The sequence below is a fragment of the Maniola jurtina genome, chromosome 17, assembly GCF_905333055.1.
Source record: "Maniola jurtina chromosome 17, ilManJurt1.1, whole genome shotgun sequence".
NCBI classification, from domain to species: Eukaryota; Metazoa; Arthropoda; class Insecta; order Lepidoptera; family Nymphalidae; genus Maniola; species Maniola jurtina.
In genome coordinates this window covers 9,916,910-9,944,011 of record NC_060045.1, presented here as the reverse complement: position 1 = coordinate 9,944,011, position 27,102 = coordinate 9,916,910, and the positions used below count along the sequence as shown (strand labels likewise).

The 27,102-nt window shown below is 35.8% G+C and overlaps 1 protein-coding gene across 4 annotated transcripts in view; it reads right to left on the bottom strand.

The window, feature by feature from the left end:
* The window catches only part of LOC123874021 (6-phosphofructo-2-kinase/fructose-2,6-bisphosphatase-like), a 31,808-nt gene extending 6,133 nt beyond the window's left edge, over positions 1–25,675 (bottom strand). The window contains exons 1-6 of one of the 4 annotated variants that reach the window (XM_045919164.1): positions 25,187–25,675; positions 19,570–19,901; positions 7,943–8,077; positions 5,892–6,052; positions 4,081–4,467; positions 2,113–2,334 (exon numbers count right to left, since the gene is read on the bottom strand). In XM_045919164.1, the coding sequence (XP_045775120.1) occupies positions 2,113–2,334; positions 4,081–4,467; positions 5,892–6,052; positions 7,943–8,077; positions 19,570–19,891 (1,227 nt within the window). In that variant the 5' untranslated portion in view covers positions 19,892–19,901; positions 25,187–25,675. Of the gene's footprint in view, positions 1–2,112; positions 2,335–4,080; positions 4,468–5,891; positions 6,053–7,942; positions 8,078–8,238; positions 8,404–19,569; positions 19,902–25,186 lie in introns of those variants that run through there. The other 3 variants (XM_045919165.1, XM_045919166.1, XM_045919167.1) reach the window with 3 other exon arrangements.
* Positions 25,676–27,102: the final 1,427 nt, after the last annotated feature.

The following is a 27,102-nucleotide window of genomic DNA, read 5'->3' as shown; positions in this document are numbered from 1 at the left end:
GGTTCAGCCGTTTGAAAGTTATCAGCTCTTTTCTAGTTACTGTAACCTTCACTTGTCGGGGGTGTTATAAATTTTTAATTTACACTTGTTTAATAATTCTTTTAAATAAGAATGTAAGGAAAGGGTTTATTTTCTGTAATTTTGTTTAATTTCCATTTTTCATTTAACTGCAATAATATTTTTATTTGATTTTGTATCCACAATATTTAGCTGAGTGAGGCTTTAGGTTGGCACGACACATTTTAAACGATACCTAAGGTAAGTTAGATTTTAAGGCGTATTTTCTGTGAATGTACGAATATTGTGTTTAATATGTAGGTACCGATTGGATCAACAAAAAAAAATTCTATCATATTCAATAGATCAATTACTACAAGTGCAGTTATGTTAGTATGTTTGTACATAGGTGCGTACTATACATTTTATCTCAATCAGCTTAGCTATCATATAACATCACAAGTTTTCCATTTCTATGTGGTCACGTGTCATGGAATGCATAATATGTTATTGATCTAGGTCACTGTTTAGTCTAGATAATATTATGTATTTGTAATAAGACACTACCTACGATCATAAATACAACGCTTCGTGTTCTCTTTCATACTTATAACCTTATATCAAATCCTTGCCACTTTTGTTGTTAATGTTGATGCAATGATAAATTAAAGTTAGTAGGTACCTACCTTGGTAAATTTAAAGCAACAAAGTTTTTTGCCAAAAGGTACGATTTCTTTAGTTAAGAGGGGTCTCTCCGTCACTCGCTTCATACAAACGTAGTTTCAATTTCATTTGAATATTAAGCAACCAAAGTCCATGAAATTTTGCAGACGTATTCTAGAAACTAATATCTATGTCTGTGGTTTTCCAGATTTCTGTTAAAATATTCGGTTTCAAAGTTACGCGGTCTTAAAAATTTACATACAAATCTTTAAGCCCCTGAAATTTTAAAACTACATATTTTTAGAAAAATCTAAAACACCACAGAACAGACATTAGTATCTTAAATATGTCTGCAAAATTTCATGGACTTTGGTTGCTTAATATTCAAATGAAATTGGAACTACGATTGTATGAAGCGAGTGAAAGAGAGAGCCCTGTTAACTGTCTATTGTCAATATCATATAATATACCTACTATTGGAAAACTTGGTTTATATACCGGCATAGATTATGCACTATTAAATAAATAGGTTTATCAAACAAGTCATGTTTTTCAAGAAGACATTAGGTAAAGATGCTGAGACAAACAAACCAATTAAATGTTAGATACTATCAGGATAAGTAATAATTAATAATTAATAATATCATTTATTTATCTTTCAGAAGTATCAACCTAATAAAGATCAACAAACAAGATAATTATAAAATGCGATAATTATCTGACGTTTGTAATCAAGAAACATTTTAAATCAAAAATTTCTACCAGAGCAATTTACGTAATGATAAACTCTAAGGAAGTTGTATAAATTAATATAAAAATTTAATTAGAATTCAGACAAAGCTGATAAGGTAGCTTTTCTAGCCAAAGCTAATAACGTAGTTTTCTAGCAAAGCTTTGCAGAGAAAGCTATAATTTTGCCTAATCGCTTACGCTATCACAGGTTTTCCAAGTGGAAAGGGTAGGAAATTCGTCAATAACGTATAGGTGGATGCGACGGGTCTGCCGCGAAATTCAAATTTTATTTGGTTTTTCGCAATTTGTAAACTAATACGACAAAGTAGGCTTATGGCATTCTAATTGCGCCAATGGCAGTATCATCTCTACGTGTTTATATAAAAATCTTTACTTGAACGGGTCCAGTTTAAGAAATTAGCTCTAGTATCAACTAACTTGTGAGTTATATATAGTCGATACTAGAGATAACTTCTTCTAACCTCAGCTTGCTGCGGCTCGATTGCGTGCAGCTACAATGACACGATCGCAATCATCTCCGATTGGTTGATGCTAGCTTACTATTGGCTACAACCTATTGTTGAAACAGGAACACCATAAATTCAGCCAATCACAACGATTGCGATTGTAATAATGATTGATGCAGTTTTTCCGCAATCGAGCAGCTGGAATTTAAGGACATTAGATATAATAGAGCACCTTGCATAAAGCTCTACTTACGGCATCAAGCTCATTGAGGGCACGTATAGCTCGCTTGGGTGCCATGATTTCAGAGGCAGTTTGCTTGGTGCGACGCAGCTCAGATGTCCACACGGTGAAGGCTTCGTGGGCGGCCATCTCGTTCAAGTGTTTCGCAAGCCCGTGGGCATAGCGTTCGCCCCTTGGAGACAACACTGCGTCACCGCCGATGCGTCCGAGGACGTTGTATTCGCTCTCCCCGTGCTGTGAAAATAAAAGATTTATAAGTGACTAGCTGATGCCCGCGACTTCGTTCGCGTGGATGTAGGTTTTTTAAAATTCCCGTGGGAACTCTTTGATTTTCCGGGATAAAAAGTATGTGCTAATCCAGGGTATAATCTATCTCCATTCAAAATTTTAGCCCAATCCGTCCAGTAGGTTTTGCGTGAAGGAGTAACAAACATACACACGCACACACACACACAAACACACACACATACACACTTTCTCCTTTATATTAATGTGATGACATCTCAGATACACACTGAATTAGGGCTCACTGATCGCCGATCCAAAATGGATCGTCCAGTGTCCACACCTGGATCTATCCAGCTAGGTAATTCAAACAGGTACGCGCCTAGAGCGTTGGACAAGGAAATAAGGAGTGGATAGAGTTTCTTAAGCTCCTATACATCCCATTGGCAGTTCCTCCGATGCCAGCCAATATAGATAGGTAGGTACTTATGGATAAAATAATTTCGTATCAACATCATACGACTTCTTAATGATAATAGATACGTGTTTTAATGATGATATTTATAAAAATAGCCAATCTTTTTGTTTGAATCATTGTTATCAATGATGTATTTCACTAATTGGATTTCAACGTATCTCATTAATGAATACTTAATAGCTTTTGTAAAATAAATGATAATAATAAAAGTATCGGACGAAATTATATAAAAATAGATCAATTATTATCAGAAAGCATGTTTACGTTTTCTTATATGATGGGAAATGACAAAAAAATTATAATAAATTAAAGCATACTTAGCGATTTGATTGACCAGTCATAAAGCCAACGTAAAGTTCTGCGTAGGTAGGTACGTCATATTTAAGCTTACTTAAGGCAATGAATAATAAGAAGATTACTAACATAGTTTAAAAAGTCTTCAAATTATGTTATGAATATATAGATAGGTACAATATAGGTAAATGACACAATATCACAGTTCACGACAAAATATGTTCATAATGAAAGGTAGATAAGGAAGATAGGTATTATGTGCATTGTACCTATACTATACCTATTTATTTTGCAGTGATAAATTGGCAATAAGCAAATCTTTTGATTCCGACGATGATTTATTACGAGATAATATTAACAAGTGAATCAAATTGCAATGGTGATAAAAATTCAATTCAGCTGAAGTGTTTTAAAGGAAATCAAGATTTGCATCGACCGCAATCCATTGTTCTACTTTTACTATTTTTAACCCCCGACCCAAAAAGAGGGATGTTATAAGTTTGACGTGTGTATCTGTGTATCTGTCTGTGGCATCGTAGCTCCTAAACGTATGAACCGATTTTAATTGAGTTTTTTTTTGTTTGAAAGGTGGCTTGTTGTTGTTGAGTGTTCTTAGCTATAATCGAAGAAAATCGGTTCAGTAGTTTGAAAGTTATCAGCTCTTTTCTAGTTTTCTTATAGAGATTTTTGTGTCGGGGGCTTTTTAAATTTTAGGCTATAACTATTTTGCATCACGTAGTGTTCACGAAGGAAATACTTACGAACTGTCTGTTAGCGGTACCTACTGTTGATAGTAAATATCTCCAATCTTTAGGATGATTTGCAAATTTCCCTACACATGTTTACACAGCCGGATCAACGAATTTGTTTACGGATTCCGACTGCATTAGATTTCTTACTGAGTCAAAAGGAAAAACAAGCTTATCGCGCCAATTAAAATCGAGAGATATATGAATAATTAACGAGAAAATGATTTCACTCACCCGTGTAAAATATAAAGTCTGCGGTAAAGCCCTCATGCCAGACAAATACCCGAGGATGCCTGACTCCTTTTGACCTGATACTTTGTGAGCCGTCACAGTATCGCCCATGTTCTCAACGCGTGCGAAACTCAGAGCTTCCAAACTTCCATCTATAGGCTCATACTGACGCATGTAATGCTCAAGCTTCTTCCTCAAATCATCCACTGCTTCCTCCTCAGTCATATCCTTGTAGTCTGCGGAATAGTGGAGGATCTCTATGATGTTTCTCTCGAGTAGTTCTTGGTCCTCACAGACGCATTCGATGAACAGGATCCTAAAGCCCATGTCGGTGATACACTCATTCAGTTCCCGACGCTGCTCCTTCGTCACATTTGTTCCATCAAATATCTGTAACAAAAGAACTGCATAATATTATCCATAATAATATTATAAATGCTAAAGAGTGTCTGTCTGTCTGTCTGCTAGCTTTTCCCAGCCCAACAGCTTAACCGAGTGTGATGTTTGGTGCAGAGTTGGCTCACATCCCGAGAACGGACATAAGCTACTTTGTATCCTGGAAAATCAAAGAGTTCCTACGAAACTCTTAGAGGCCTATTCGATTACCTGATTCATATGAAAGGTACAGAGGTGGCTTGCGCCCAGGATATTGGCATAATAAACTTTCTATCCCGGAAAATCAAAGAGTTCCTACGGGATTTATATTAAATTTAAATCCACGCGGATGAAGTTGCGGGCATCATCTATAGTTACAAATAAAATAAAACAGATACTAATTAATTACTATAAGCAATTATGAATTTTGTCTTTTTTCACTGACGCTGATTAAGAATTTTTATATTCTATCTTTATCTTATTTAGGTTCAAAAACTCTTCTTATCGTCTCAAAGTTCATGCGTCTATAGATGAAATCAGATGTATTCTCAATGGACTTTGGAATACTTCCAGTATATTTTAAAGTTTAGGTAAGGTGCTAGGTATAATCTTGGCAGTAATCTGTAATGCCTTTCGTAAAATGTGCATTAACGTATAATAAGTAACATTTTGTTATTTCCTTAGAACATACCGATATTGATTTGAACGCATATTTCTTTGCGTCAATTCTCCGTTTCCAGATCCACACTTGGCATCGTTATTCTGAGTTTATTAAACATCCACTATTTCTATCGTTTCTCAATAATATTTACATTCCGTTTAATTTACACTATTCATTGCAATTTATCTTTTTGTGGAATTAACTATTAAAGCACTGTTTGGTCTTAGACCCAGTCTTATTCACGTGCATATTGGGGAGCCTACCAACACTGGACTTTCTCGTTTGAGTAAGCAAACCAACGATTATTAGTAGTCGTGGCCATAATATGCCCTGCACATTCTATTTTAGCTGTCGTTAGCTTTAGTTACTAATCTAATCATTTCTGTATGGACACTCCGACCATAGCTCACCGCATTATCCGTTGAGTAATGGACTATAGAGTCTAAGCTCCTTATCAGACCTCCCATAGTTAGTGACCATGAACTTTATAAAGCCTAAGTTAATTTAATATGTTTTTCACTTACAGTAACTGTTCGCGTTCTTCAGCCACAGCACAGCATCCTGCAAGTCTCGCAAACGTTTTGGTAGCGGATGATGCAGCTCCACAGGTTTTCCGTGGGAAGAATTTACATGTGTTGTCAATTGTCATGTACAACCTTTAGTCCAACCCGTCCTTCAGCCACAGTCCTACAAGGTCTTGTACAAGTTCTGGCAGCGGTTGGCGGAGCCCTACAGGTTTTCCCCGCAGAAGATGCCATGTGCATGTGTTTTCACTTACAGCAACACTGTTCCCGTCCTTCAGCCACAGCACGGCGTCTTGCACGGCCTCGCGCGCGCTCTGGCGGCGGATGGCGGAGCCCTGCAGGTTGTCTGCGCGGAAGATGTCGTGGCTACCGTACAGTGCCATGTGGCGACGTCGGTACTCACTACAGTCGAAAACTGAAACAAAATTGGAACGATGAATTTTCCCATTTATTAAGAGCCTTTTAGCCAATAAAGATCACACATCGAGCTTTAGAAAGAGATAATCGGCAGCTTCGACTTCGTAGAGCGTCGTCTCTATCACTCACACATAAATGACGGTTCGGCGCTCTGTTGTCAGTCGCAATGACAGAGACAATGCTCCACGAAGCTGCTGAAGCTGATGATCATCTCTGTCTAAATTTCGATGAGCAATCTTTATTTCTGGATACTGTAGTCTGCATGATATATTTCTGTTTTGTAATTTTCCTGTATAAATTTGTAATTTGGGCGGCAAACTCTTAGTGCGCATCACAAAAGTTAAAATAGCGAGAGATCATTTATTTATTGGCCACGATCTGGTAGCATGCGATTTAATAACGTGCGAATTAGGATACATCGAGAGTGCTATGCGAAACTATGCATTTTATAAGCGCATAGTACGCGCATTCCACACGATTTTTTTTACAAAAGGCTAACTTTATGATTTCTCTATAAGTAATCAATTTTTGGACAACCATAAAAGTTCAGATGCAAAAGCACAAAGAAGTCAACTGGAAAAATATGAACACTATAATATTTTGAATCTAAGATATACCTATATAATTGGGCATGTCTCCATCCTCTGAGAAGTCTAATAAATTCGGCATCAATGAAGAAAGAGCACATGACTGTGTTGTAAAAAATAATTGTTTTTCGTTAAAGATTTTGAAAATAAATTAAAACCTTGAATAAAAGCCAGCCAGTTATGACATTGGTCAGCTACCTACTGTATAGATGAGTTGTAGGTTACCCGTAGGCACGTTTTCTAGGTCTATTGACACGAGATACATTGAATAATACAATGTACTTACGTACGTATTTATTAATATCTAGGACAGCCTATCGGCCTAGTGCTGAATACGAGTAGGTATAAATGACAGACGAGTCAAGATTAACAGACGCTTTCAAGCGGGTCAAGGCATGACAATAAATCAAGCCTCTCCTTATCTGTTATATTGATCAGTTTAAAAAGGAAAACATTCGGTACCTAGTCTACTGTGTATTAAGAATTCAATAAAACATGACTCGAATAATAAAAACCGTAAAAGCGAGAGACGGCCAAAAGTACCTACTTACAAAAGAAAACAAATAGAATTATAAAGTGATGCCTTTTCAACGTCTACTCTTAACAATTCAAATGAATTCAATTAAATAGCATTCTGCATTGTGGGTTGCCTTCAGCTGATGACAATAATAATTTCTAAATCTTGAAACACTTTGGCAATTCTACATAAAAACAAGGATGTCGATTTTAGCGTAGGTAGGTTGAGGTACTTTAAACATTGTAAGGCCACATTCAAATTGAAGCACTGAATTTAATTCAATAGAATTTATTCTTGGAGCCGGATAACCGTACCACCGTCGTTCAATTTGACACGTCTCAAGGGACAACTTTCAAAGTCTATCAATCGATTGCGTGTAGTGCGACCACTTTGGAGTTTGGAACTCTGGTTCCAAAGTGATCGTATTACACGCAATCACGGTAATACGCAATCGACGCAAGTCGTCCTTCGCGTTTCCTCCGTGCTTCGAAGACCACGATATCACTAACATCTAATAATAAGTGAAAACCTAGTCGAAATCTCGTTCTCTTCATCGAGTTCCAGTCGAGATCCTGGTAACCTGAATCTGAATCTGAATCAGGTTTCGCAACACGCATGCCGCGGAGTTGTCTCGCGAATTATTATACAAAAAACCTATCGCCTTATTAGGTATACCAAAAAAAACTATCATTATGCGATTAATGGAAAGACTTCATGGCCTTCAGCAAGACAGATTTTCTTTGTAAATTCCCTTCTCACATACATACAAAAGTGAAATTGTTACCTTTAGTGCTCTCCCCATTCCAGTTGAGGTGTCTAGACAGGCGGTGTGCCAGCTGGCTCTTGCCACGCGCCGGCAGCCCGACCAGCGCGATCAACAGCGGCGCGAACTGGCTGATGCGACGCCTGCGCATGGACACTGCAACAACGACAAAATTACGTTGAAACAAGAAAACATTGGATGAAGATAATATCTTCCAGTTTACCGAATAAAATATATGCCAAACAAAACTTTTAGATTAAAGGCCGATTCACACCAATTTGTTAAACTTTCAATTGTGATTGTACACAAAAACTTACGTGGATTGTAAGCGTAATTCATTGTGAAACACATGATAATGATAACTATAGATGTGTTTATATCTAGAGCACAAAAGTCTATATTAGTATAATAATCAAATTACTTTCTATTAATCACTATATTTCATACAACATTAATCACCAACTCATTAACTGGCAATGCAAACGACATTTCCGCGCATAACTATTTATAGGGAAAGTCTTTAGTCTTCACAAATAATATTATTTACTTGTGTATTACTTGATACTTGACCTATTGCGGATATTATGGAGGGCCAATGCGATTAATGATTTTCATTGGAATCATAATATAATTTATCATAAGTTATTCCGTCAATGGATAAACGCAGGCTTGGCACTATCACGCTCTATGCGAGTGAAAAGTATAGTCAGCGTCGCGTCAGTAGCAATGATTTCATGATTCATATTAAATCTGACTGTACTAGGTGTGTCTGTCTATCCACACTTGGCCAACGTGGTGGCCTAGACTTCTCTAACCTCCTAATTCATAGAGGAGACCCGCATTCAGTAGCGAACCTGCGATGGATTGAGACAATGCATGTACTATGTGCTGGGTTACAGTTACATGAGTAGGTATAGGTACGCAGTTTCAGTCTGCAGTGAATGAGACATGTAGAAACAAGATAAAGTTGAAAACACAAACCCGACTGCGATTGTCTTAATAAACGCTGAAATATTATAGTAAAATTGTTTTTCTGTCGCTTGGTATATTTTAATGTTGTGAACATTTATATTTATGAACTTAGAATTTTCACCTCTTTCTTGACATCCCACTCGATATAATAGCAAAAAAAAATCTAGACCCCACTTTTCTTGATGTAACATCCGTTAGGTCAATTTTGTAGCCTATGTCACCCGGACCTTTACAACGAATCAATTGACACCTCATTCATCTAAATCGGTAAACCAGTAGTTTAGGCGCTACAGTGGAACACACAGAATCTGAATACAAACATATGTACATACATATTATACATACATGCATACATACATACATAGACTACTAAAATCATAACCGTTCCTTTTGGCTTAGCCGCAGTCGGGTAAAAAGGCTAAGGAAAACATATAAAGTGGGTGGTGGATAGCGCTGAAGAGAGTCTACGAAAAATTGAAACAAAATGAAATAAAAGATAGAACGGAAAGGAGGAAAATAATCTACACGCAAAGACATTTAGTGTACCTATAAATACGTTAACCAGCACGGACGTGGAAAACAAGTCTTGAAAGTTGAAACAGACATGATCGACCAATAAAAATGTTTTATAGTGGCGCGCCTTCGTGTTAGTTTTTAAAGCAAAACAAACTGTTACGTCAGAGAATCGACCACGCCTTGATTTGGCAACGTAGCGGCCGGTAGCGGCAAGTAAACATTTGTCCTGTGTCAATGCAGTATAAAAGCTATGATAAGGTTCTGTAATTTTTAGGGTTTCGTACCCAAAGGGAAAAACGCTACTAATTTCCTGTCCGTCTGTCTGTCTGTCCGCGTGTCGTAGGTCTCCAGCTCGAGACGAAATGAGTTACAAACCTGAAATTTTGGTATTCGGTGTAAAACGTTGACCCAAAACCAAATATTGAATTAGAAAAGAAAATTATTTGTCAAGGGGAACTCCCAGAGTCCACATACATGAAAAAGATTTTTTTTCTTACTTTAGCATATGTCATTGTTTAGAGCTCATTGAGTAGAGAATATAGGTATTTTTAAAAAAACTTAAAAAAATAAGGAAATCGGGGGCTGTCAAAGTAGTCAGTTTTAGACCATTTTTGTTACAGGGGCTATCTCGAAAACTAAACTAGTTAGGAACATGAATTTTCGGCATATTAGATATGTACCATATACTGAAAACAACGATTATTAACCTGTGACCAAAACAAACGAACAATTTTTGGGGTTTTGTTTAACGGTTTATTGCAATGTTCTAGCTCGGAAAAGAGTTAATATATAATACACCCAAAATTAATGATGTTCATAATTATGCACGGAATCCTAAAAGAGGGAGGCCCGACTCGCACTTGGCCAGTTTTTAACATATAAGTATATTAATTATAACATGCATCGTGTAGAAGCCCGCATGAGTTCTCCATAATGTTCTCAAAGGTGTGTAAAGTCTGCCAATCCTTCTACTTCCTATTCTGAGAGGAGACCCTTGTTCATTAGTAGGCCGGGGATAGGTTGATCAAGATGATAATTTGGCATAGTTTGTGTAACCAACAGTTTGCTTACGTCGAACGATACTACTAACTAATTATCAAGTACGATCTTCAAAACCCGCAAAAAAGATACTAGAGATTTGGCGATAGTCATGGAATAATGGCACCAGTCACCACCATAATTATTCACCATTACCATAAATGTAAAAAAAAAATTAAAAAAAATATAGGTAAGTATATAACTTATATAGTTTATACAGAAATGATTACGTTTCTAGATTGAAAACACGTGGCGTCATAATCTGCGTAAATCTCTAGGAAATGTACTAAGCATGTATTATTAATTATAGATAATTTTATGCGTCGTTTACACGTCGTTATATTTTTAATATAATTTAGTCCTCACAACGTCTTCCAACGCTGGGCTTTCCGGTCCCGAGATCGCTAAAAATCTATCAACTTGAGAACTCAACGTCTATCGGCTTTTCGAATTATACATGTGCCCATCATTGCGACTTCGCTTGAAATAAACATCTATACATACATATAATAAAATTGTAGAAAAGTGGTGTCTGTACAATGGAAATATATAAAAAAAGTAGCAGGGGTTGTTATTATATCGATGCCGAACCCGAAATTGTATTTAAATATTTTTTTGTCTATTTGTCTGATTGTCTGTGTGTTTGTGCACGCTAATATCAGAAACGGCTTATTCGATTTAGATACGGTTTTTACTAATATATTGTAGTAAGCTTCACTTAACATTTAGTGTTTATTTCATGTCAATCGGTTCATAAATAAAAAAGCGGCGAACATTTTTAACGTACAGAGTATATGCTGCCCGAAAAGTCACTATTCCACGCGAACGAAGTCGCGGGCACAGCTAGTAGTTAACTATGTATATTTAACAGAGGCTCGAAGCACAGTGAACGTACGCGTGCCAATGCTTATGGACTTTGGACACTTGTTCAAGGAAACATTATTATTTCTACTCGAGACTCGAGATCGAAAGTTGAGACCTAAGAAGTTAAATAGACCTATGAATATGTGTCAAGAAGTTTTATTTACAAATCGTTATTCATTGTGATGTAATCGTTTGTTGTTTCTACCTATTGTCTCATTGAAAATGCTGATGGGTGAATGGGTAATCAAAGATGATTTATTGCTTGCGGAACAAACTTCTAGAAATAGAATTGATTCTGGTAAAGAAAGGAATTATTTTTTGATGTTTAAGTATTATGATTTATGATCTACTAGACACAATATTCTATTTATCTGATTGGACCTACAGATGTTGATCTACGATGCCGAGTTGTTCGTATTTCAAAATTTAAACGGTGATTAAATTAATTTAATCGCAAGCTTCCATAGGATTCCTGTAATTATATTTAAATTAAATTAAACCCCTTTTTAGGGTTCCGTACCTCAAAAGGAAAAACGGAACTCTTATAGGATCACTTTGTTGTCTGTCTGTCTGTCTGTCCGTCCGTCCGTCGTGTCTGTCAAGAAAACCTATAAGATACTTCCCATTGACCTAGAATCATGTTTGGCAGGTAGGTAGGTCTTATAGCACAAGGAATAAATCTGTAAACCGCGAATTTGGGGTAACATCGTTGAAAAAAAAATTAAAATATGTTTAAATTTTCAAAGTAAGATAATAATTATACCAAATGGGGTATCATATCAAACGCTTTACCCGTACATTCTAAATTTTATTTATTGTTATGCATAATAGTTTTTGATTTATCGTGCAAAATGACGGAAAAAATAGCCGAGTACGGAACCCTCGGTGCGCGAGTCTGACTCGCACTTGGCCGGTTTTTTTTTGAAGTTGTTTCAAACAACTCGGAGTCTTGACTGATTCTTAATTGCAAAAAGGACAAATTACCTGTATTAGCGTTTCTGCAAGGAAAGCGATGGAAGAAAATAAAATGCTTAGGTACCTAACACTATTCATAACTTTCAATTTAAAAAAAAAAAAAAAATTTGTATTGGTTAAATCCAATTGCCCAGTTTTTTACTCTTCAATATCTATAAAACACTGACTAGTGACTACTCTATCATTTGACATGAACATGATGATGAAAGTAATTTACTAGTTATCTGCTTTGTAGTAATATTCCACGTTGATTATTATTTATCTAGAAGTCTTGGAGGTTCGGTTTGTTTTGATATTATAATATAACATTGCTGGACTGATACGTACTTAGTTACTAAGCGAATTTGAAAAATATCTATTAACGCACGTCAGATGACTTGCTATTTACGAGTATAGTGTCGTGATCTCAATGCAGACTGAGAACTCATAACGTTATCGTAAAAGCGGACGATTTTAGATCACCAACCAACATTATAAAATATATAAGGAAGCGTTTACTAAAGACGAAACTTGAAAATAAATTAATTTGTCATCATAGGAACTGCGTTGCAGATCAAATATTTAATTTTCATTCTAAATCATCACGGTTCTACAGGATTTTTAAAACAAATCAGCAGCAACATAAAAACAGCAAAAGTCATAAAAATGACGATGATAATCACTTGATAATCAATGAATTATTGTCTTTCATTAATTTAGATTCGACGTAGGTAATTAAGTGCTAATCAGATGTAAAGATCAAAATCCACTAATCGTTAACTAAATCGTTCTATTGTATCACCACAAGTAAAATTTAATTTGCCACTTGTTTTACAAATATTATGTTAAAATTACTTAGTTATAAGGCAACTTTCAAAATGTGTTAATTACTTGATCAAGTTTTTTTTTTCAATTGAACTTGAATGTTAAAACTTTGGCGTGACGATGCGTAGAAGTGCAATTAAAAATAACGAAGGGATGACATCTGTAAGAGCACTAGATTGAGAGCTTTTCCAAGGCCTTGACAAAAACCAATCGGCATTATTAGTGGCAGGGTTTGATCTCGCCAACAAACTGGCCCACCAGTTTGGCGAGCGATAATATTATAGTTCCTTTGTTAAATTTTTTTTGATTAAATAAATTTAAAAAAAAAAAAACTACAAAACTTAGTTCTGTAAGATGCAATCACACTTCACACTAATCACATTTCACACTAATATTATAAAGGCGAAAGTGTGTATGTGCGTGTGTTTGTTACTCCTTCACGCAAAAATTACTGGATGGATTTGGCTGAAATTTGGAATGTAGATAATATCCTGGATTAGCACATAGGCTACTTTTTACACCGGAAAAAAATCAAAGAGTTCCAACGGGATTTCGAAAAACCTAAATCCACACGGGCGAAGTCGCGGGCATCGGCTAGTGTAAAATATAATACTACCAATTGTCAAACAGTAGTTGCATTCGGTCCGTCAATTCATTATGCAATACCAGGTTGTGACATCGTCTAATGGGTCTAATGGGGTGAATGAAAGACGTCAGAGTTCATGCGGGCGCGTCGTGTAAACACGTGCAATTGCACTCATTATTAATTGCTCATGCCAAGGCATCAGTCTAGAAAATTACTGAGAAGTATCTGGGTATCCTTACATCATAGTAACAGGGCGCGTATCCTAATAGTACCCTCGTAGCTTTAAAGAGAAGTAGGTATGATATCCATGATCCCCATGGGCCCTGAGTTACGTAAATTATGAGGTTCTTCGGACAAAAATATATCAAAGTCAATTACCTAGATTACAATTTAATTAAGGCAAAATAGTTACGTACCTAATTATAAGATACTTTTGTCCAAAATACTGTAGATTACTTCAGAAAATTTGTTGTTTTAACGATACTTACTAAAAATTACCTAAGTATATCAAAATATCAAATCAGTTACTTATTCAAAATATGTAGTTAATAGGTCTACAATTGATTGTAAATTGTAAAATTGGTAAGATGGATGTAATGGTGATTATTAAGAAGTTCGTTCAAACTCTTTGACTACCAAACCCTTAGTTAATCTTTTGCTAAATTACATATTTATTATCAATGAAGAATAACTAACCTATACAATAAATACATAATGATAAAGGCACAGGTCGTAAGCACCTACCTATGTTAATCTTGAAGACAAGGAGCAATAAACCATTGATGCAGAATTTTCCAACAATAATAATAACAGTAAAATTGTAATCGCTTTAATAACATTCAAACAAAGCTTTATTCGGTTGAACATTGACGATAATAGACCACACCACACCCACTGATTACACAAAGGGCATGATAGCGCGAACTAAACATAAATAATAATGATATCTGAACATTTTGAACTCGTCAAACTTGGAGGAGGGGTTATTGCGTAATGCACTTCAAATCGGCAGTTTTGATTGTGACAGTTCCAGCGGCTGTTGATGCACTTGATATTTTTTAACCCTCGACCCAAAAAGAGGGGTGTTATAAGTTTGACGTGAATATCTGTGTATCTGTCTGTTGCATCGTAGCTGCTAAACTAGCAAACCGATTTTAATTTAGTTTTTTTTGTTTGAAAGGTGGTTTGATCGAGAGTGTTCTTAGCTATAATCTAAGAAAATCGGTTGAGCCTTTGAAAGTTATCAGCTCTTTTCTAGTTACTGTAACCTTCACTTGTCGGGGGGTATAAATTTTTAATTTACACTTGTTTAAATGGCAAATACTGGTGGCAAATATTGATTATGCAGCGTAAAGATCTGCCGAGACCGTCAAGTGACTTGACGTTAAACACGTAGCTTTGTTTTGCTTGATAAAGCTGCTTGATGCGCCCGTCAAGCACGCTTGATCAAGCAAACGGCTTTTGTCTCATAGAACACTGTCCAAACGTTGGTCGTTCAGTTAAAAATTTTGATTTAATTTTAGCAATTGAAGAACTCGAAAGATTGAAACATTAATGATCAATTTTTTAACAAGTTTTTAATGGAACAGGAACTAAAATACGCTTAGACCTTCGGCAAGCTGATCGTAAATCGTAATCAACCACAATTTTTTTGATACCTAGTTATAAACTGGTCTTAGAATAACTAAACAATTAAAATATTAGCCCCGAATATTCAAGCAAATAGTATGATGAAATTGAAAAATAATATTGCCTATAAAGTTCTAAGTTTAAAAGTTAATAGTGATAAGTTCGTCAAAAATAATTTTTATTACTATACGATAACAGTTATATCTATAGTGTAGGTAGGTATTTAATGATGTTAAAAGTTAAACAAAGAGGGATATCCAAATAAAGAGGGATGAGATCTATCATAGATATAGAGGACTGTACTGGATGCTCTCAAGGAACTCCAGACTCTCTCTAGACAACAAGCTACTGATATACAAAGCAATAATAAAGCCAATATGGTCATATGGCATACAACTTTGGGGATCAGCATGCAACTCCAATATTCAAATTATACAAAGAGCTCAAAATTATATTTTGAAACAACTGTCCAACGCGCCATGGTTCCTATAAATATCGGAAATTCATGAAACACAAGTTAAACATTAACACAGTAAAGGAAGAAGTTCTAACTTATAGTTGCAACTACAAAACAAGGCTTACTAACCACCCAAATCGCCTGGCAGTGCAGCTGACAATGCCACAGGCAATCCGTCGACTAAAGAGAAAGCATATACTAGACATTTAGCTGAGACTTATGGAGTTTTCCCGCTGGGGAAGTTTTCTCCTAATGAACGCCAACTTCCTCCAACCAATCTGCTCATAGTCCACCGACTGATCGCATGATAAGGCAACCCCTCAAAAAAAAAAAAAAAAGTTAAACAAAATCAGCCCATGCTACGTAATTCAACCGTACAATACAATCGACGTGTTGCTAAAGTGATATTATCGTTATTATTCAAAAATATATGATATCTACTGAAGATATAATAATAATTACTAACGTAGGTATAAGTACAATAACAGCATTATAAGAGAGATAACCACAGCCACAGTTTGGAGGCGGCCTTGTTGCTGGGGGCGTGGTTGTGACGTCACACGCGTTTTGCAATGGCGCATTGAGGCCTGTGTTGATGAACTCAATTTGTTTCAATAGGATCAAATGTTTTGACACTCTGTTTCTATTTAAGTGGCTTCGGATGCGTATTAATCATGTATTAATAGACTTGTTCAATTGTTATAGGTAGTTGGTAGTAGGTAGTTTTACACAGCATGATATTAGCACCATAACAGAGAACATTTGAAAAAGGCGATCGCAGAGTTTCTTAACTTGCTAAGTAATTATTCATAGAAAAAAATCATCTGTGACTCTTATCTGTGACTTTGAAAATATCAAAAAGAAATCAGCAAGTTTCGTGTTTAATGATTTAACTGTTATAGATATAAGTAAATGAATCAATAAGAAATTACGTAAACAGTAGGTAACGGTAAGTAGGTAATAATCATGTGAACAATAGGACGGTAGTAACAGTCCGTATAACTCTCGGTAGGTACCTTACGTATGATGATATAAGGTAAAAGTGCAATTTGGAAAAACACTAAAATCATAACCATGATGAAGCAAAAATTATGGTAATTTTCCTGAAGCAATTAAAAACAACATCCACGCGCATCAATTTCATTGCCTATTTTAATTAGAATTCTTTTTAACTCAAAGTTGGACTTGAATTTACATGGCCTTTGCGATTTCTACACCAATATTTTCTAATCGAGCTTAGAACTCCTGATCCTCATAATAATATCATAGATAGTGGGAAAACTGTTTAATCTTTCTTGTGAAAATGAAAATATCTAGAATATAATATGAATCACTAACCAACCCAAACTGGAAAGAGTAATGCTCTCTCTGGTGTAGTAAATATATTATTCTACTCTACAGTAGGTACTGAATTATCAAAATATTTCTTTGGACTCCGATCAGGAAGTATATTCAATAATTTTCAGTAATATTTTGAGAAGATGAAAGATTCTTTATGGTGGTGGTTATACAGTCTAAAGACTACGTTGTTTCAAATTAAAGATCATATATAGGCTATTGAATTAGACATGGCAATTACCTCTAAATATCACTCAAGGAGACGATTTCCTTACAATTACTTACACTGCTTGAACACGTGGGGAAGGGATGCCTTTTTGGCGATCTGCCATTTACAATGCACAACGTGTGACAACCTAGGTTAATACAAATCACACTAGTAGGTATATAATATGAGGTATAATATTATTGGAATGTAGATGAGTATCCAATACCAACTGAAGTTGCATCGACTGACCACAACGTTACAACAAAAGGAAATCCGAGAATAAACAAATTCGTGATCATTAACAAACAGTAACGAGTACGTACATCAAAGAGCAAGATGTCAATGATCCATCCAAAATCCAGTAACTCAAGAGATCAAGTAAGGGTGTCGTCTGTTGTCTTTTATATTTTAGAAATCGGTTACAAGTTTCCCTAAATACATATTAAAAAAACTTCTAAGAAAGTGGCAGTAAAAGAGAATTGGAAACGAATTTTAATCTTGTCACTAAGTACTTATGTCTTCATCTTACCGTTACATACGAACTTTAAACACAATACCATGAAGTTGCCATTGCTACTTCAATTTGATTAATGCGCCACGATAAATGAACAATATTAGACAGGTACTTATTTTATGTACTTACCTATTGTATATTTTATGTCTGTTAATAGCGATATTGTTCAAAACGTGTTCCGCATTTAAATAGCCCTGAACTTACCGACTCTTGAATTAGATATATCATGTTTTATTAACACACGTATCTAATTACGTTCTTTTGATAATATATTCAAAGTTTGAAATACATATTTTATTCTTATCGTCATAACTGATGACTTTCAATAAGGGTAAGTAGATATATACCAATATAGATACAATATTACTAGTGAGTGGGTGAAATTGCACTATTAATTTCAATTTCAGTAGTGAGAAATTCAAATGATGCAAAATTGGAAAATCTTGATCAAAATTGGTACAACGCCAATATCTGTGTGGACTTTGCCATGGGTAATACTGTCTCTTTGATATACACGTGAATAAAAGCTGATGTACCTACTAATAAATCTAGGAATGATTTATTTGAATTGAAACGCTTAAATTAAGCGGCTGATTAAGATTATTAAAACTTTAAATTGAGCTAGTACAATATTAAAACAATGAAGATGATCAAGAATTAACGACATAGCTATTATTTACTTAACCATTGCTTAGCGATTTACATCACAACCTTCAGTTAAAAGTGGTAAATTGATAATTTTAATTATTAACGCCCACTTAATAGTGGCAACGCAATATTGACTTAATATTTGTTCATATAATTATATTTGGATTAAATTCGCTTCATTACATATTTTCATTTATAAATTTTGATGACTACAAATTGTTCTACACGTCATCAGATACCACGCTTCAACAGAGTTATAAAAATAACTAAATAATTATGTCTTTAATAAGCGTGAAAAACGTCAAACGAAACAAGCCTTAAAGGCGGTAAAACTACTGATACCGGGGTAATTTAGAATGCTGACGATGCGAATTCAGTTAGCAAGTATATGCAAGGTATATGCTAAAATATTTATGGCAACTGAAACTGTGTCAAATAACTTAAAATATCTTCGAGGCTGAACGCTCATTGGCTACCCGCTTGAGCGATTGTTTTCAGTAGCTGAGCAATCGATTTAGCAGATGCTTCCATCAAGACTTTCGAGTATATTAAGGAATCCGAATATAAGTATGTTTTGAGCATCTTGTAACTGCCGAAGAAATTTTGCTAGCTCAAGCTATCCCTGATAGAGGCGCTAGAACTAGAAGTCAGTGTAAAATCCAGTCATCAGCCAAAACTTTCGCTGAAGCACTTAGCGTGTACAAATCGTGGGCACAAATTCGCCGGTTTCCTTGTTTGCTTGGCTTACGTACATCACTCGACCGATAACAAAGACTTTCGGCTTCCCTGAGTAAAACTCAAGCTGTGTCTCGGGTTGTGTTAAAATATTGATCTAACTTGGAGTGAAATTCAAGTTTTTCTATACTTGAGGACTGCGAAAATTTTGTGTCCATCTTTATAATGTGTGCACAAAAATTATCTTGATTAGCAAGCAATGGTGGCTATTTGTACTGTACAAAAATCAAGTTCTAAAAGTTCTTAGTCCTATTGTTTCCACGTTGATCCCTCCGAATCCTTAGTTCCACTTTCTCCTATTGTTTAGCATTTAGACACTTTTATACCTGTCAGTGTAGAGTTTACAAAAGCAAAGAAGACTTACCATTGGTGAGGGCTTTCTCCTTGTCCTCCATCATAGCATGAGCAGTGCTAGCTCCCGGTGCCATCACTATTCTCCTCAGCGAAGGTCTCCTCACTAGTGCGACGACGTGCTTGTTGCGGAGCTGCTGTGCTTTCCTGCGACGCGTGCGCACTCTGTGGAGGCTTGCGAGCGACTGGCCGCCAGCACTTGCGCTTATCACGGACCGACTCTTATCACCTCGACAGTGATTGCCAAGCAACCATATAACAGCTGAATAGATTTTGCGATAATATATTAGCCAAATATACAAGTACCAATCACCACGGATGCTCAGTAACGCCATCAATAGCGATCTGAAACAAACAAAATCTATCTTGAAAATCACCATCATCAACAATCCTTCGCCGGCTCACTACTGAGCACGGGTCTCCTCTCAGAATGAAAACGGATTGTTTGGCACAGTTCAGCACGCTGACTGAGTGCAGATTGACAGACTCCACACACCTTTAAGAACATTATGGAGAGCCCTCAGGAAAACATTGTGAGGAAACCTACATGAGGTTTGTTTTCTTTCACCGTTAAAACTACGAAGTTAGAGTCCTGAGATCCAAATCCAACCCCCGACCTCCCGAATAATAGGCTGGACTGGACGCTGGAACTATAAACATGAGATTTTGTATGTAAAGATTTTTAGTATAACGTAGAAAGATTTTCCTCTCAGAAATCCCTCTGAGCGAATCCGAGGTGGAACTCAGGTTAGCTAGCAACTTTTAATCGACTGAGCGAAAATCGAATGAAATGAGAGTTTTTTTTTAACAAAAATAGCGAGCAAACGAGTAATCTTGTGAATATCGTGGATATAGAATGTGAGTTTTTATTTGTTCTATACCAAAACTATAGTTTGAGTTTACAAGCTGTTCAAGTATTCGATGGTTCTTAACTTAATCATAATATTACCTATCGGCATAGACTTATATATCGGTTTATAAATTAGTCTGACTGAAAATGATATTATTAACTATTATTACTCTATTACGACTGCAGTTATGAGATGCTGATTGTCATTTCAGACTTTGAATCGATAACGGTCAATTAAGATCATTGCATGATTTATCGATGCTATTGTTCTATAGAGATATAATAAGATCTACCAATGTCCTACACAGATGAAGGAATACCTAACTCAACATTTATGGTCATAATTCGTACCTTATAGCAAAATATTACTTGCAAAAAGGTTAACTAGCTCGGTACATCCCTTGATTATAGAAGAGAGCCACCCCTTATTCTAAGGATACATCGCATCGTTTTAGCATAACACTGAGAGACATCATAAATCATAATAAAGAGAGCGTACCGTAATATTCATATAAATCGACCCGAAACAGAAACAACCAAGGAAGTTCTACTAAACGATCTATTGAGAGTTCACAATTTCCTCGAAAAGCTTCTGACAGTTTTCGAAAGAGTATTCTGGGTACCTAGTCTAACCTACGAATCCCCCTATGGGACCTTAATATGTACTTATTCTGTGTCTGTTGTTTTACTATGTGCTTGATGATTCAGTCCATTGCCCGTGTTATTAGATTGTTGCAATCTAAGGATAAATATAATTTTTCTAGTTATTTTCTATTATTATTTTCTGGTTATCGTTCGAAATGTTCGTAGTTTATGAACTACAAATTAACTGACATTTTCTAGTGCTTAGCTAAGTACTATAATTATTTAAGTACTCGAATCATCATGAAAACCCAGTATTCAAGCATTATCCATGAAATAGGTTATTTCATCATCATTATTGTGTATGAGTTTGATTACAGTGTTCAACTCATTATTATTATTAGTCTCTAATTTGATAAAATTACAAGCCTTGTACGTATTTGCACGTGTCCGAATATTAATATGTAAGTATACCTAATTTTGATCTAACGTACGTAAACATTATTTTAAATTTTTACAGGAAGCTATTTTAGTTGGCCTTCGCATGAAGCCAGTTGAAGATTTAATTAAGATAAGGGAACGAGAATATGAAACTGAAGTCACTTTGATATTCTTGTTCCCTATGATATTTATGCAACAGGCTCACTCCATTTGATCAGCACTCCGGTTACAAAATTACCGCGAACTGTAATGTAGGACTGCTGGTTTTGTACTTTAATTGAATAAACGTGTTTACTAGACCTACTACAACAGATTTTGAAAGTAATAAGTATGGTCTTTTTGTTGCAAAAAAGTGCTTTCTCAAAATTACATGATTCCTTTCCAGAGATTGGGCAATTAGCGAAGCAACTTAGCATCCTGTTAAAATTAAAATGCGCGATTTTTTCTTCTCTCTACGTTTTAGAGAGGTACTTATAGGTGTTTGTAAACCTTGACCTGAACAGGAATCTTACCGCTCACTCTAAATTCATGCTAAAGCCAAACCGTTTATAATAATAATAATGTTCTTTATTTCAGGCAAAATGTACCCATATTATTACAGAATTATAGAAGTCGTATATAAAATATGTAAAAGCTTAGATCTAAATAAAGCTAAGTTTAAGCTAAGCTTAAGTTTAAGCTTTGGTTTCCCTATCTTACGATCCTTTCATATCGATGTCTAAGTAAACTGCACCATTTGTAACTTTGTATGAAATTATATCGTACCTACAGTAAGTCACACCTATCCCACTTTTTATATTCGTGTAACTTTAATATCTTATTACGTCTTTCCAATTTTAAGTAACCTTTGACTTGACTGATAAAATTCGTGTGCCCATCATAATACTTTACAGTGAATTTAATTTTTATTTTACCTCCTCAGGTAGGTATTATGTGACAAATTTTTGCTTTTTTAAAGAATTTTTTTAAGGCACGACAGCCTTTCACCCTTAAAAAATTTCAAAATGTTACAATGAATAATTTCATTTATTGAAATTACTGATTGATGAGATTTTTTCCGCAGTTCAAACCCAACCATATACTACCTATACTACATAATAATATTATGAGTGCGTGCTCTGTGATGCTTTCATCAACCACCTTAATTTACAACACGTTAAATATTTCAACTTTCCGTCAGTTTCGCGATTTATAACTGGCTGAATCAGGCTAAATGGACGTCAGATGGATAAGTAAACATAATGCATTATTCATCAGCTTCGTTGCTCGTTTGACTGGCTTCTCTCGTTTTATTTACAACGCGGATGTCTTGTTGATGCTGTTATTTCAAGTCAACAAAAGCGTAAGACCTTTTGTTACCCTTAAAATATACTCATGAACTTAATATTATTGTGTGAACATGGTCCGTAAAATCAGAGGAAACGATATAACGAGATCTGAAGCAGAAATAGCAATGGGACATGTTCGGGTCCTATTATGTTAATGTGGAAGAAATATTATTTTGTATATCTGTCATGTACCTTAGGTACCATTATACATAGTTCAATAGTCTCATTATTTGGATCACCAATAAACGTTGGGGGTCCAAGATGCTGAATTGGCAAAACCAAAGCGAAAAATGTCGTGCTGAAAATTTAAATACCTTCTACTAGGTGAACCATTGGAGAGAAGACATAAATTTGCAGGAGGCCAATGAATAGGTACAAGGGCACAAGATGGTGGAGTGTTGAAATCTCTATCAAATACCTATATTTAGCAGAGGATACGATCAGTTAATACGACGACTGCCTTCATTATAAAATTCTTGACTGTGTCGCGTTTATTGTTACGGACGTCATCTAGTGATTGAACTCTAGTTTAAAATTGATTAAGATTCACGACTTTATAATCGTGAGTAGTACGTAGTTAATTACTATTCACAACGCCTATTGTAGTTCGACTTATAGTTTTCTCAGTTATACTCATACACATTATGTTGTTTACTTAGTTGTGTAAAATAAAGTACAATTTCATTTAATTATTTTATTCTATAAATTTTACACTTTGATAAATAACTAGATAGGTAATTTTATATATATCATTATTTTTATATATATTTTATATCATTATTTTTCTTGTATCGCAAAACTCAACTCGCTGTGTTGTTGGCAGTCGGTAAGTAAGGTACCATTCTGGATCGAATTATAACAAATGGTTAACCATTTGTTATAATTCGATCTATGGTATTTACCAGTGTTCAATATGCAGACCTTGGTAAAATATTAGGCGAATGTTAGTTCAAAAATACTTAAATGTTATTGATTGTATATTTGTGTTGATAATTTATGTACAGGGATCGGTTTCATTCAAAGATCCACTTACGTCAACAAAGTGTTGGATTTTATAATGCACTGTTTGATATTACTTACACGCTAAATGCGAGGGCAAGCCAGCTATAATAGTGGAATGTTTTGCTATCATTTTTTCATGTTTATGTTTGTGGTTTTCGTTTCGATATTCGATACACTAACTATCTAAGCAAGTTTTTGCTTCACCTCCATAATTTCGTCATGAAAGTTTGAGTCGTGCGGTTTTAAAGTTCAAACAATCAAAATATTGGTGCTGGTTTGAATTTTAATAGGTACCTACTGGCTACCTGTCACAAGACTTGTTTCGGTTATCTTTTCTGTTTTATACTGAATGTTTCAATAATGATCGTCAGCTGCAAAGGTTATTCGAACCTCTTATCTACTTAATTAGCATATATTTGCCGTTTCAAAAACCTGATTGTGTGTAGTGTGTGGCAATCAAAACGACCCGTAATTTGCGAATACATTTCCATTCGTTCTTGCTAAAGTCTTGCAGTAGAAATCAGAAAACTTTCCGTTGGGCATTGGAAAACAGATATGTGGTGCGTGTTTTTTATACCCGCATGTGGTCTGCCGATAAAAGGTTATTTAGTGTCGGGGTCTTATCTCTCTCACTTAATAAAGCTATAAGTAATATTCTGATGCGCTTGAAAATAACCGAACTTGGAGTATATGCTAGATCCCTGTAATACTTGAGCAGTTATAAGCAAATCCAAATACTTATGTGGATGTAATGCCGAGCATTGGTATGCTCTTTACGAAACTTGCTCGTCGAGCTTATTAGTGTTTGGAATTTGGATTTAGCTGTAGTTATTGTTTAGTAGTAGGTATCTATGCCTTATCCTGTCTCAATATTTTACCTTGTTCTTGCTTAGTTGTTACCTACCAGTTAGCGTATTGGTGGTGTTTGTCAAATAATGTGGTAATTTTGTAATGAGATAGTACCAAACAGGTTTTCTGTTTGCAATGCATTATTGGATTTCGCAGCGCTAATTTTAGACACTCAACCATCCAGATGTTTATTAAACCACCAAAACTTCTGTTTCATCAGGAAGATAATAATTCCTCCAGTTGTAAAAATAAGTCCTATTATTTCTTTTGAAGATTAGATTTCATACCTTCTTAGGTATCTCTAAATTATATATCCATCTTCTTTTTATAGTTGTTTGGTTACGTAGCAAAGAATGTTAACGCATCACGAACCCTGTTCAACACAATGCTTTCGTGAGAAAAGCATGTTATTATTATAGTGCCTAGTATCATTATTCTTAAATCTATTAATCAATTATCATCCATTATTGGTAATTGTGATCATTTATCTATTCGCATGGATAGGAAAGTCTTTGGCAACATTCTCGAACCTTTATGCTCCATCTACATTAATATTAGTGAATGGTATGTTCGCTTACCTGCCTTAATAACTAAAGTCTTCCTTCGCAGAAGTGATCAGACGAGGTATGCCTTATGAAGTGCACCAAATCGTGGCGCATAGCAGTGCGCCCGTGGATCGCGATAAACGTTTCAATACACATTCGCAATAAGTCCCAGTTGACGATCAGATCCAACTTGTTAAACAAAACTTTCCCCCAGCATCGCACGGGGAAGATAACACAGTAATTATACAGTTTTAGGCAGTCCTTCACCAGTCAGATAAAAAAGACGATAATATGGTTGCTCGGACTATTTCACTCCGGAACGTATTTTTCTCATCGTAAATACAAATTCGCTCCTGCAGCCGAGGAATAGGTAATGGGGGTAACTATTTATATTCACACTGCGTCTTTTAGCTTGCGATGTGGCAGCACAAAGATAAAGTAGTCTGTTGACTGACTGAAGCTTGGAGCTTAGCGAAAGCAAAATATAGATAGTAGGGAGGTAATGGTTGCACGGAGTACGGAGCGCGGTTATATTCGTGTGACATCGATTTTTGTTCGGCTATCTTCGTCTGCCGTTCGATGTGTGAGGATATTTTGTATCTCTGTCGCTCATTTAATTATTATGATGATGTTGTTTTGTGTGTGTCGAAAACACAACCAAAAATCATGCAGACGCCAGACGTACAATAGCTTATAGCTAGTCAATAAGGAAACTCGACAGGTTCGACGAGTAGGGCAGTCGATGTATTGTGGTTTGGTTTTTTCGTCGATGGGTTTTTTCTTTTTAGGTATAAATTGTAGATACCATAGCTAGGTAAATTGTCTTCAGCAGATGAACAGTTTGTAAAGAGAAAGCTGACGCAAGGTAGTATATTTCAAGGCTGTGGTAGTATGTAGTATCTAGGTAGATAGGAGCCTATTAAGTATAAAGTAGCTGAAGTGGCAGTGGGCAGGCCATGCCTGTCGTAGAGGCGATGCCCTCCAGCACGATGGACCGACGATATAAAGTGGTTGGATGAGCTAGGCTGAGGACCGGTTGTGGTAGCGCTCTTCAGGGAAGGCCTATGTCCAACAGTGGACGTCCACAGGTTGATAATGAGGTAAGTATTATTGTCCTCACAGGGGCTGGATTTGTTAGGAAGGGATCGTTGCCTCAATTTACCAAATGAATGTTAAAAAAAATATGTTATCGATCACCACATGAATTTACGTTCATCTATAGTCTTTAAACATTTTCTCAAAAAATTTCGGGTTCATCATAATCATCATGATCAACCCATCACCGCGCCGGTTCACTTCAGAGCGAGAACATGGCTCTCCTTTCAGAGTGAGAAGGGCCACCACGCTGGCCAAGTGCGGATCGACAGGCTTCACACACCTTTGAGAACATTACGGAGAACTCTCAGGCATGCAGGTTTCCTCACATGTTTCCTTCACCGTTAAAGCAAGTGATATACGCACATAACTCCGAAAAGTTAGAGGTGCGTGCTCGAGATCGAACCCACCGACCTCTGATTAGGAGGCGGATGTCCTAATCACTAGGCTATCACAGCTTTTTATCTAATGTACCTACTACCTATCCTATACTTAGCCCTAATTCGCACGAGCGTTAAAAAAGCGTTGCGTTAAAACCCGGCGTTGCGCTGAAAATACGAAGTGCGCGTTAAGAAACCGTTGACGTGTGAACAGATACTTGGCAATGCATTTGTTCTATTTGAACGCTTTTTTAACGGACGTTAAAAAAGCTCTTGTGCGAATGAGGCCTTAGGTTTGTAACGAGAAAATCCCTGTAAGTAAATATACGAAACGTCCAGTTCAAGGGAAATCTAATGAGCCAAAATGTGATCTGCCAAACTATCAATCAACAATACTTATATCATAGTTGTTTTTAATACAAATATCTATTTTGGCTAGTTATCCATATTAAATTCATGTTTATCCTTGATCTA